General features: G+C 38.4%; 1 protein-coding gene across 5 annotated transcripts in view; it reads left to right on the forward strand.

Annotated features, from left to right (window-relative positions):
* The window catches only part of UGGT1 (UDP-glucose glycoprotein glucosyltransferase 1), a 144,121-nt gene that overhangs the window by 69,906 nt on the left and 61,132 nt on the right, over window positions 1-13,083 (forward strand). For all 5 annotated transcript variants that reach the window (XM_081142748.1, XM_081142745.1, XM_081142747.1 and 2 more), the window contains 2 exons: window positions 6,540-6,704; window positions 11,792-11,912. In XM_081142748.1, coding sequence (XP_080998874.1) covers window positions 6,540-6,704; window positions 11,792-11,912 — 286 coding nt within the window. The remainder of the gene's footprint in view (window positions 1-6,539; window positions 6,705-11,791; window positions 11,913-13,083) is intronic.

Genomic DNA, 13,083 nt, shown 5'->3' on the forward strand with positions numbered 1-13,083 from the left:
TTAGTATGATGCTGGCCTCATAAAAAGAGCTTGCAAGTTTTCCCTCCTCTTGAATTTTCTGGAATAGTTTGAATAGAATAGATGTTAATTCATCTTTGAATGTTTGGTAAAACTCTCCTGTAAATCATCTGGTCCAGGACTTTTGTTTGCTGGGAGTTTTTTGATTACTGCTTCAGTTTCATTAGTTATTGGCCTATTCAGGTTTTATAATTCTTCCTGATTCAGCTTTGGAATATTGTATTTGCCTAGGAATTTGTTAATTTCACCCATGTTGTCCAGTTGGTTGGCATATAGCTGCTCATAGTATTTTCTGACGATTCTTTGTATTTCTTTTGGGTCAGTTGTTATATCGCTTCTTTCCTTCTGATTTTATTTATTTGGATTCTCTCTGTTTCTTGGTGAGTCTGGTTAAAGGTGCATCAATCTTATTTATCTTTTCAAAGAACCGACTCTTGTTTTCACTGATTTTTGTATTTTTTTTTCAGTCTCTATGTCATTAATTTCTGCTCTGATCTTTATTATTTCTTTCTTTCTACTTCCTTGGGGCTTTTCTTTCTGTGCTCTTTCTATTTCTTCTAGTTGTTGTATTAGATGGTTCATTAGATCCTTTTCTTGTTTCTTGAGATAGGCCTGTAATACTATGAATTTTCCTCTCAGGACTGCTTTCGCTGTGTCCCATAGATTTGGGGTTGTTGTCTGTTCATTTTCATTTTTTTCTATGAAGTGTTTGATTTCTTCCTTGATCTCATAGTTAACCCATTGATTGTTTAATAACATTCTGTTTAGATGTTAAATCCACGTGTTTGAATATTTTTGAGTGTTTTCATAGTGATTGAATTCTAGTTTCATGGCATTGTGATCCAAGAAGATGCTTGATATGATTTCAGTCTTGTATTTGTAGAGACTTGCCTTGTGCTCTAAGTGTCGTCTCTTTTTGAGACTGTTCAATGTGCACTTGAGGAGAATGTGTATTCTGCTGCTTTGGGATGAAATGTTCTGTAAATGTCAATTAAATCCATTAGATCTAGTGTGTCATTTAAGGTCTGTGTTTCCCTGTTGATTTTTTTTGTCTTGATGATCTGTCCAGTGCTGAAAATGGGGTATTAAAGTCCCCCACTATGATTGTGCTACTGTCAATCACCCCTTCAAGTCCACCAAGAAATTTTTTATATATTTAAGTGCTCCTGTATTGGGTGCTTATATATTTACAAGGGTTATTCCTTTCTGTTGGATTGATTGCATTGCTACTATGTAGTGACTTAGGTCTCTTGTTATGGTCTTTAGTTTGAAGTCTATTTTGCCAGAAATAAGTTTTATATCTACAGCTTTTTTTTTTCTTTTTTTTTTTCATTTCCATTTGCATGGAATATTCTTTTCCTCCTCTTCACTTTTAGCCTGTGTGAATCTTTTGCTCTCAGTTGGGTGTAGACAGCATATATTTGGGTCCTGTTTTGTTATCCATTAAGCTACCCTATGTCTTTTGATTGGAGCATTTATTCCGTTTACATTTTAGGGCACTATTGGTAGATACTTATTTAATGCCATTTCCTCTTTTATGCTGTTGTACCTTTCTCTCAATATTTCTTCTTTTTCTTAGGGCAGTCCTTTTAGCATTTCGTGCAATGCTGGTTTGGTGGTACTGAACTCCTTTAGCCCTTTTTTGTCTGGGAAGCTCTTTATTTCACCTTCAATTATAAATGATAGCCTTGCTGGATAAAGCAATCTTGGTTGCATGTTCTTGCTTTTCATTACTTTGGGAACTTCATGCCACTCCCTTCTGGCCTGAAGAGTTTCTGTTGAGAGATCTGCTGTCAGCCTTATGGGGGTTCCCTTGTAGGTCACTGGGTGTTTCTCTCTTGCAGCCCATAATATTTTCTCTTTGTCCTAGACATTGCCCATTTTAATTATGATGTGTCTTGGAGTGGGTCTCTTTGGGTCCCTCTTGTTTGGAACCCTCTGTGCTTCCTGAACTTGTGTGGCTTTCTCCCTCTCCAGTGTAAGGAAGTTTTCTGTCATTATTTCATCCACCAAGTTCTCTATTCCTTGCTCTCTTTCCTCCCCCCTGGCACCCCTATGATGTGAATGTTGTTTTGCTTCATGTTGTCCCAAAGCTCCCTTAGGCTGTCCTCATGCTTTTTAAGTGTCTTTTCTTTTTGCTGCTCAGATTGAGTGTTTATTCTCTACCTCATCTTCTAAGTCACTTCTTCTGTCCTTTCCTTCATTGAGCCTGCTTTTAATTCCTTCCAGTGTATTCTTGATAATATAGTATTCTTCATTTCTGCCTGATTCTTATTTATGATATATATATTTTTTCATGCTTTTACTAAGTTCCTTGACCTTCCCATTAAGTTTCTTGTTCTCATTAATTTCCTTGAGCATCTTTATAACCATTACTCTGAACTCTGTTTCTGATAACTTGCTTAACTCCATCTTATCAAGGTCTTTTTCTGGCGATTTTTCCTTTTCTTTAATTTGGGGATTGTTTCTCTCCCCATTTTTGTGGCTCTTAGTGTTTGTGTCTGTGTATTAGATATATTTGCTCTGTCCCAGTCTTGTGGGGTGGCATTTTGTAGTGTATCCAGTGGAGCTCAGAGGTGTGTCTTCCTTATGCTTCTGAACTATTTGCTCTAGGCATGTTCCTTTTGTGGGTGTCCCTTTTGTGGGTTCTTTGGGCTCTCTTGTTGCGATTGGGTCTAGATTGTTGTTGACTTGTTCTTGGAAGGAGTCTCCTTTCAGGTTGGCTAACTTTGTGGCTCAGCCCCAACCATGTCATGTGAGCTGTTGTATTGGTGCTGCCAAGGCAAGACAGTATACAACCAAACTGCCAGGAAACAAGCAGTATCTTAAAAAATATCCTAACAGTCACAATGAAAACATCCCAAATGAAAGTAGAATTGGGAGAGTGAAGGGGTAACACAAATGCTATAGCAATGAAAAAAAAAGAGAGAAAGAAAAAACAGACAGAAGGATATTATTGCTGATAGTGATGAAAAATAAAAAAATAATAATAAAATTCAAAGTAAAAAATAGAGAAGCTACTGGTAGATAAAAGGGAAAGAGGAACGATTCTGAAAAAAAGGGTGAGCAAAAAATTAAGGGTAGAGCATAGGAATAGGAAAATAGTTGAAAAAGAAAAAATTAAATTACAATAGAGACAAACAGAAACAAACAAAGAAAAAAACAGGAAGATAGATTGGGAAAAAATAAAAGAAAGAAAGAATAAAAACAAAAAAAAAGTTATGCCAATGAAACAAGAAGAGAGAGAGAGAGAGAGAACCAGGGCAGGGAGGGAGTCCGATAAGAGATATGGGGAAACAATAGAGAAAAGCCGTAAACTTATTGGTTATAATGATAATGTTCCAGCAGTTGAGCGGAGAATATCAATAATAACTTGATAATAGGACAAAAGACAAAATAATACAAAGCAAAAATAAAAAAACAAGCAAAACTTAAAATTAAAAAAAAATTATTTAAAAAATTTAAAACAAAAAATTTAAGAAGAAAATTTTTCTTTTCTCTATTTTAAAAAAAAAAAAAAAAAAAAAGATGAATTTCATCTGTGCAGCTTGTGTTGTCTGCAGCTCACTGTTTTGTGGGCTGATTTCAGTTCTCCTGGGAGGTGCTTGTGTATCAGCCAGTGTGAGGAGCCGTCTTGGTTTGGCTCTAGTGTCCTTAGGTAGATGGTTGATCTGAGGCTCTCCGTGGGCCACCTCTTGTCAGCTATTTTGCAACCTTGTCATTGCCTGGTCTTGCTCCAGAGTCTTCTGTAGTCTTTACGGTGCATGGTGGCTAGTATAGCTCAGGGTGTCACTCCCCTTAGAGGTGTCACTGTCAGGCGCTCACTCTGCGGGAGTTAGTCTCTGCTCCACCACCAGCTCCTCAGCCCTTACCCTGTTCTCTGATTCTAGTTCCCCAGGCTCTGGCCTGCTGCAGCTTCAGATTGATTTCAGCCTGTTGCCTTTTCTGTCTAGGCCATTTCAACAGCCTGGGCTCAGTGGGTTCGATTAAAATACATTCAGGTGAGCACTTTGCCTGCCTGCCCAGCCCCTAGCAGGGGTTTCAGCTTTTCCTCCAGTTCCCAAACAACAGTCCCTGAGAGTCTTATTCTTGTAAAGTCCTCCTGTGAGCTGCTCTCTCTTCCCTCTCAGGACTGTGCCCTGCGGGGGTGTCTGGAGCCTCAGTGAGCAGGCCCAGCCCCTTTTGTTGGCGGTGGTGCTCCTAGTCTCCTTTCGCTGGTCTGTCTCCCTCATGCAAGCCAGGAAGATGGACACCCCTTCAGCAATCAAAAACTCAAAAACACACAAAGCAACACACAGGCAGAGAATCCACCCTGTGAGGTCCCATCCCCCTGTGCCTTGGTAGCAAGCAGGATGAGTCAAACTCAGCCCCCCACAGCTCCCCTGCACAGCTGATCTCAGTAAAGCTGGGCGCTATCCTGGCTCCCCTCAGCGTGGGTCAGAAAACTCCGGTTAGCTGCACATGGCAGCTCTGGTTGCTGAAGACTCGACCCTCCCCACTGGCAGCTCCGGGGGCTGGGGTCCCATTCTGCCCTTTTGGCAGCTCTGGACCCTCTCTGATGGCCGGAGGGCTCTCTTCCCCTTCCCTGCACCACACAGAACTAATGCTTTCTGGAGTTCAACACAATGCCTTACAAGAATGCAGAGTGTCCCTGTATGTGGTAGCTCAGTGCAGCCCTCCAGCCCATTGTATTCAGGAGCCACACACTGTGGGACAACCTCTCCTATGGTCCGGCACCCGGTGTGAAAAACGCCTGTTGTGACCGCCATTAGAAGCTTTGTTTCACTGGGAAGATGCAATCCCCTCCTGACAGGCACACTGTTCCCCTGGGTCCCTCTGTTCTCTGTGCATGAGCTCTCCTTCCCTTCTCCTCTGCTCCGGGTTTGATATCCCAGATTTTGGCTGCCAGTCCACACTCCCAAGGGGAGGGAGCTTTGCAACCTCCAGCCCTAGGGCCTCGGAACCCGGCACAGGCTTTCTATGCCCTCCCTCTCTTACCAGACTCTATAATGTTTCTTCTTTGCTCCCTACTCGAAATATCACCACTCAGGTATATTTCTCTGGTTTTCCCAAGCTGGTTACACAGTATTTTAGCGGTAAATCGAGTCCATGGCTGGGAGCACAGGCGCTCTGCTTCTTGTCACATTGTGGCCATCTTCCCAGATCTTAAAGTATATTAAAATTGAGTTTTTATAAACTTCTTGAAAACATCTGAGATGTCAAATACAGAATTTACATGGTTGCAATTCTGAGAGTGTAAATTTTAAAAGCTTAAACAATGATATGGAGAAAAGGCTGAAATCACCCTAGAAGGCCTTTTTTCCTGTGCCATCTTTAGTCCCTCAGATAGGTCTGTGCCGTCGGTTACTACTTTGTTCAGATGTGATTAGAAACTAGGAAGCCTATGGCTGATGATTGATATAGTTACCCAATTGAAGTACTTCTCTGTTTTTGCTAAAATGTTTGCATATAAAAAAAATTCTGCCTTTTTCAGAAAATACAAGTTATAAGATGTTTAACAAGAAAGTTTTAAGGAATTCTTTAATATCTTGCATAGCAATATAGGTTTTTCTTTGAAAACTTAGTCTTGGGTCTTGGTTGTTATCTGGGGAATGTAGTATGTTGACGGGAAAATTAAAGTCAGGAAAAAGTATATTTATCTGTTATATTTGCCATTTTGTTGGCCTGACATTTCCCTGCCAGGGAAGGAACCTCTTTTGTCCTGGAGAAGGAAAAAGATTGAGCTCAGTATGCTGTAGAGTAGTTTTTGAGCACTGTTTTCCCACCAACCTTATTTTTTTCCTGCATGTATAATTTTTTTTTTAGTGATATATGGACCCTTTTAAATTTAGAATTGGGTGTAAATATTTCTTCTTAGGCTACCTGCCCAGGAGGACTGATAATTTATGTCAGTCTGTTGTTGGGCTGCCCATCGTGGTAACTTGTAGCCACATGTGGCTTTTAAAATGGAAATTAATTTCAAGTAATTACTTATGGTTAGTGGCTACTGCATTGGACAGTGAAAATAGAATATTTCCATCATTGCAGAAAGGTCTGTTGTATAGTTTTGACTATAGTATGTGTAATTCAGGTTTGGTAGCTTGGACTGCTTAAAACTACCCCAACCCTCACCCCCAAACTAATTCCTAAATTGCACGCTTTGTGTTTTCGTAAAAACTCAGTAACTTAATCTCAGATTTACCCAGTAGGATATTAACTATGCTATCACCTGTGATTTTTTTTTTTTTTAAATATCTTTATTGATTTCAGAGAGAGGAAGGGAGAGAGAGAGAGAGAGCCATCAATGCTGAGAGAATTATTGATCAGCTGCCTCCTGCAGGCCCCCGACTGGGGATACCTGTGATTTTTTTTAAAAAAGAAATTTCTTTAGTTGTTTCTTGGTGACCATATTTGTGTTGATTTTTTTTTTTTGGTATTATTTGTATATATGAAAAATATACTTTGTTCCATTTGTCTTATGAAGGACAAAAATGTGCTGTTTGTGGTCCCTTGCATTTTAGGAAGCAAGAGGCTACTACGAGCAGGCTGGAGTTGGTCTGCTGCCTGTTGTTCTGTTCAATGGAATGCCCCTTGAAAAGGAGCAGCTAGATCCTGATGAATTGGAAACCATCACAATGCACAAAATCCTGGAGACTACCACCTTCTTCCAAAGAGCAGTGTACTTGGTGAGTTGTATTTGAAGACTGATTTTGAAAGAGAATGGTTTGCTTACATTTTTGTAGTATGCAATAAAATGTTTTAAGTGTCACTGTTTTTTATACACTACTTATAAGAGATTTGCAGATTTCCAGCAAGTTCTTCTATAATGACAGTATTCATGAGACTTTCTTTTCTGTACATTGTCTTTGTAATAGCTAGTTTTATTGGTTTCCGGATTAAATTTTATTTTAAAGATTCTTAAGAGGATAGTCATTCTAAGAGATATTTGTTCTACCTTGTAAGGAATTTTGACATAGAGAAGGTTAAAATTTCATATGCATAGTTATTGTTAAGATGTAACTAATATGCCATAAAACTCAGCCTTTTAAAGTGGACTATTCATTGGTTTGTAGAGTATATGCAGTTACGAAACTATTATCTCTAATTTCAGAACATTATCATCACCCCCAAAATAAACCCGACACTCAGTAGCAGTTACTCTCCATTTTCTCTGCCCCTACCCCTCTCAGCCATGAGTTGGTTTCTCTCTCTGTGGATTTGCCTGTTTGAGACATTTTATATAAATGGATTCATACAATATGTGGTCTTTAGTGACTGATTTCTTTCACTTAGCATAATGCTTTCAAGGTTTATCTTTGTTGGAATCTGTGTCAGTACTTCATTCCTTTCTATGGGCAAATAATAGTTTCTCAAATGGCGCATTTTATCCATCAGTTGATGCATATTTGGGTTGTTTCCACTTTTGGTTACTATGAATAATGCTGCTATAAACAGTCGTGTATAGATTGTCTTGGGTATATAGCTAGTAGTGGAATTGGCTGCTTATTTTAACAGCCTGAGGAACTACCAACATGTGTTCCAAAGCAGCTGCACCATTAGACTTTCGTGCCAGCAGACTATCCAGGCTCCACTTTCTTCACATTCTAGCCAACACTTGATATTGTCTCTCTCTAAGTATAGCCTATATTTTCTTTGCCCAGTGTCTATTCAGATTATTTGCCCATGTGTAACTGGGTTATTTGTTTTGTTATTTTTGAATTATAAGAGTTGTTTAAGTATTCCAAGATACTAATCACTTGTATGTATTATTCCACATATTTTCTCTCGTTTTGTTATTTGCCTTCTCACTGTCAGGTGGAGCCCTTTAAAGCTCTGATGTTTTTTATTTTGATTAAGTCCAACTTGCTCCTTTCCTTCGTTGCTTTGCTGTCCGAGTCACACATGAGAAACCGTTGCTCACCTCGGTCACAGAGACTTGTACTCTCCTCTCCTGAGATTCTGTAGTTGTTCTTTTAGCATTTAAGTTCTGATCCTTCTCCGCAAGTTTCTGTGTAAAATGTGAGGCAGGCGTCCACCTTTGTTTCATATCTAATTTGACATGCAACTAGATATCTTTTGGGGTAATCAGTTGTCTCAGCACCACTTATTGAAAAGGAGACTCTTTCCTCACAAATCGTCACAGCACCTTTCTCGAAAATGAACTGCTGATCTCTGTATAGTTTCACCTTTGGACTGTGCTGTTTTCCACTGATCAGTATATGTTTTCTTATGTAAGTACCTCATAGCCTTGATTATTGTCGTGCTCATATGTGAATTTTTTAAAAGATCTTTGGCTCATCGGTGTTCTTTCATTGTCATGTAAATCCTAAGATCAGCTTGTCCGTTTCTACAACTAGGGCTATTAGGATTTTGAGAGGAACTGTATAGAATCTGTAGCTCAATTTGGAAGTATTGACGTGTTAACAATATTGAATCCTCCAACCCATGAACACAGGATGTGTTTTCATTTATTTTGGTCTAATTATTTTATTTCAGTGATGTTTTGTATGAAGAAATTTATTTCTTAGTATTACATTCTTTTTTGATGTTACTGTAAATGGAATTGTTTTTTAAATTTAATTTTCGGATAGTTCATTGATAGTGAATAGACATTGTTTTTTTGCATATTGATCTTCTGTGTTGCAACCATTTGTTAGTTCTAACAGTATTTTATGGATTTTTTAACACCTCCTATGTAGAAACTATTGTCATCATGCCAGTATGTCACCTGTAAATAGAAATAGTTTTGATCCTTCCTTTACAGTCGGGATTTTTTTACGTTTTTTTATTTCTTTTTGTCTTGCTTAATTCCCTGCTTTCTAGTACTATGCTGAATGGAAGTGGTGTGAGTGATCATCCTTGTTTTGTTCCAGATCTTAGGGGAAAGTCAGTGTGACCCATTAGCTGTTGGCTTTTTTTGCAGATTGCGTTTATTGGTTTTTGAAATTTTTCTTCTAGTCTTAGTTTGTTGAGTGCTTTTTTGTTTGTTTGTTTTTTATCATCAAAGTGTGTTGGATTTGGTCAAATAATTTTTTTTTGTTTATTAAGATGGTCACGTAGCCCGGCGAGGCGTGGCTCAGCAGTTGAGCGTCGACCTAGGATCCAGGCGATCAGGGTTCGATTCCCTGTCAGGGCAAATGCCTGGTTGCAGGCTTGATCAGTGACTCTCTCATCATTGATGTTTCTATCTCTCTCTCCCCCTGTCCTTTCCTCTCTCTGAAATCAATAAAGATATATTTAAAAAAAAAACAAAAAAGATGGTCATGTATTTTTTGTCCTTTATTTATTAATAGGGAGCATTATGTTGACCTAACTTTGAATTCCTGGGGTAAATCCCATTTTGTTGTGGTGTATAATTCTTTTTTAAAATTATTTAATTATTTTTTAAAATATATTTTCATAGATTTCAGAGAACACAAGGGGAGAGGGGGAGAGAGAGATAGAAACATCAGTGATGAGTCAGTCATTGATTGTCTGCCTCCTGCACGCCCCCTGCTGGGGATCGAGCCTGCAACCCAGACATGTGCCCTGACCCGGAATCCAACCGCAATCTCCTGGATCATAGATTGATGCTCAAACGCTGAGCCACGCCAGCCGGGCAATGTGCATAATTCTTTCTATGTAGCATTTGTGTATAATTGTTAAATTTTTTATATCAACTTAATTTCAATAATACAGGAAAGCTTTGTTTTTCTGTAGCTTTATTTAGCCCCTCCTTTATGTTGTTATTGTCATGCAAGTTGCATCTTTCCACATTATGTGCCCATTGGCATCAATTTATAACTGTTCCCTCTTAGCATTATCTTTTAAGTGAGGTAGAAATAGTTACAACCCAAAAATACATTTATGCTCTTTATATTTACTTATGTGGCTACCTTTACTTGAGCTCTTCATTTTTTGTGTAGATTCGAATTATTGTCTTATTTCCTTATATTTTAGCAAGGAATCCCCTTAGTATTTATTATAGGTTAGTATTCATTATGCCAATGAAAATTTCTCTTCATTTTTCCTTATCTGGGAATGTGTTTATTTGCTCTTCATTTTTTTTTTTAAATGTATCTCTATTGATTTCACTGACAGGAAGGGAGAGGGAGAGAGAGAGATAGCAACATCACTGATGAGAGAGTCATTTATCGGCTGCCTCCTGCATGCCCCCTGCTGGGGATTGAGCCCAAAACCCGGGCATGTGCCCTGACCAGGAATTGAACTGTGATCTCCTGGATCCTAGGTCGACAATCAGCTGCTGAGCCAGGCCTGGTCCAGCTGCCCTTCATTTTTTAATGAAAATTTACCTGGATATGGAATTGTTGGTTGACTGCCTTTTCTTTTCAGTGCTTTGAATATGTAGTTCCATTGCTTTTTGATCTCTGGTTTCTCTTGAAAAATCAGCTGTTAATCTGATTCAGGATCAGGTCTATGTGATAAATATTTCTCTGTTTTCAGGATCCTCTCTGGTTGGTTTCAGGATCATTCAGGATCCCCTTTCACTTTTGACATTTCATAATTATGTCTAGTTGTCGAACTCTTTTTTTCCTACTTGAAGTATATTACATTTCCCTCCCTCCCTTCCTTCCTTTCTTCCTTCCTTTTTACAACAGGCTACAGTTAACCCTTGAGCAATTTAGGGTTGGGGTGCTAACCCCCTACACAGTCAAAAATTTGCATATAACTTTTGACTCCCTAAAACTTACCAAGCTTTCTGTTAGTGACTGGAAGCCTTACTGATAACATAAAAAGTTGATTAACACCCATTTTGTGTGTCATATGTATTATATACTATATTCTTATAATAAACTAGAGAAAAAAATGTTACGAAAATCATAAGGAAGAGTAAATACATTTACAATATTTATTGAAAAAAACCCACGTATTAGTGGTCCCTTACGGACCCATGTACTGCACACCCGGATTTTTCAAGGGTCAGCTATACAAGTATTTCTATAATATGAGAGGTACAAAGGGAAGAATAATAAATGATTTCTCTTTCCCCCACTGTACTTATGATTCTGGAAATATAGGGTTACTTGGATGCCTGAGATTGGAGAAAGCTTGGGGTGATTTTTATTACAAAGTATATTAACTGCTTGAGTGAATGCATGTGGCTTTTTTCTTTAAGAGAAGCTAACAATGAGCAGATCTCAGTGGATTTCTGCTTGTGGTAAGTTGTCTGTTTGTGGTTTTTTTTCTCATTTAATCCTCACCAGAGGATAATTTTTCCTTTGATTTTTAGAGAGAGAGATTGATGTGAGAGAAAAACTGATTGGTTTCCTCCCTTATGCGCCCCAACTGGGCCGGGGTTTGAACCCACCACCCTTTGGTGTGTGGGCCGACGCTCTAACCATTGAGCAACCCTGGCCAGGGCATGCTTATGTTAACTCTTTACTAATTTGAAGAGCTTGCTTATTTCTGGGGAAGCACAGTAGTGTGTGGAGAAATGAAATAAACCTGGATTTGCATTTCACATTTCGCTTCTCATCAGCTCTGTGACTGTAAGTCGCTATTTAACCTGTGCCACAGCTTCCTTATCTTTAAAATGGACATCAATAACATCTGCTTCACATTGTTGAAGGAGTTAGCATTTTACTGTGCATAATACACCAAGCTATGCTTGGCAATGATAAGGGCCTGTAATGTGGTAACTTCTGGTTTTAGCTGTTACCCATACATAAGAAGATGATATAAAGTTAATGATTTTTTAGTTTCTAATAAATTATTCTTGATCAGATTTGTTTAGCAGTCATCCCACCACACCCTGTTTCCTTTTTTTCTGTAGGGTGAACTGTCCCACGATCAAGATGTGGTAGAGTATATTATGAATCAGCCGAATGTTGTTCCACGAATCAACCCTAGGATTTTGACGGTTGAGCGAGAATACCTGGATTTAACAGCAACCAGTAAGGAGCATTTCAGGAACACTTTGGGTGGTTTTGATTTGTCTTTCAGAATCTTTGCATTTGTTAGATTGTGGTGTTCAGAAGATAACCCAAGATTGCTACACAATTTTATGTTTAAACTCATTGCACCTTGAGTTTATAATGCAGGCTTCTAAATTCACATGTCCTCCAAAAGGAGAGAATTCTTCCTGGATAAGCCCTTGTAAACTTTGAGAAATATTCAGTGCCTTTTAATTACGAACTAAACAAGCTTAGGTGATAAAAAGGGACTTGTACTATTGACTTTATTATAAAGCTTTTATGCAGCTGTCTTCTCTTCGTTGTCATTCTGGGTTCGGTCAGCAATGTTGACAAATATCCTAGGTAGTTTTTCTCTGAGGACATAAGAATGCCTTTCTAAAAAGTAAAGCTTCATTGAGAAATAGTGTCATACCATAAAACTAAGTCTTTTAAAGTGCACAAATTTTAGTATATTTTCAGAGTTGTGTGATCATTTCCACTCTCTAATTTTCGAACATTATCATCACCCCCAAAAGAATTGATGTGCCCATCAGTAGTCACTTCCCATTTTTCCCTTCTCCTGTCCTCCAGCAACCACTAATCTAGTTTTTGTTTCTATGGGTTTTATATTCTGGGTGTCTCATATAATGGGGAACTTTTGTGACTGGCTTCTTTCACTTAGCATAATGTCTCTCAGGTTCATCCATGCTGTGGCATGTGTCAGTAGTACTTCATTCTCTTTATGGCTGATTAATACTCTTCCGTGTAGATGGCAGATGTTTCGCTTATTATTCCTCAGTTGATGAATGTTTGGGTTGTTTCCACAAGAAACCTTTTAAGAGGCAGATATGTTAAGCCCAGGTGCAGTTTGTTCCTTCTGCCTTTCTGTGAGATTCTGAAAGCTTTAGTAAACAGCTGGAAATAAGGGGGAGCCATCATCACTTGTCTGGAAATCTCACTGGGAGGGAAAAGATACCTGTACTAGTGAAGTAAAAACCAAGTGTACTTGTTGTCATTGAGAATAATGAATATGTAGATCTATTTATGGTTGTTACTTTATGGCAACTATCTTGTAATCTAACTTGAAACAAAATATCTCTTCTTTTTGGAAAAGAAAAATGCACATATATGCTTATATTTGAAAAAGAAAATAGAATGTGAGCTGCATTGT

This window comes from Miniopterus schreibersii (assembly GCF_964146895.1).
Source record: "Miniopterus schreibersii genome assembly, chromosome: 7".
NCBI lineage: Eukaryota > Metazoa > Chordata > Mammalia > Chiroptera > Miniopteridae > Miniopterus > Miniopterus schreibersii.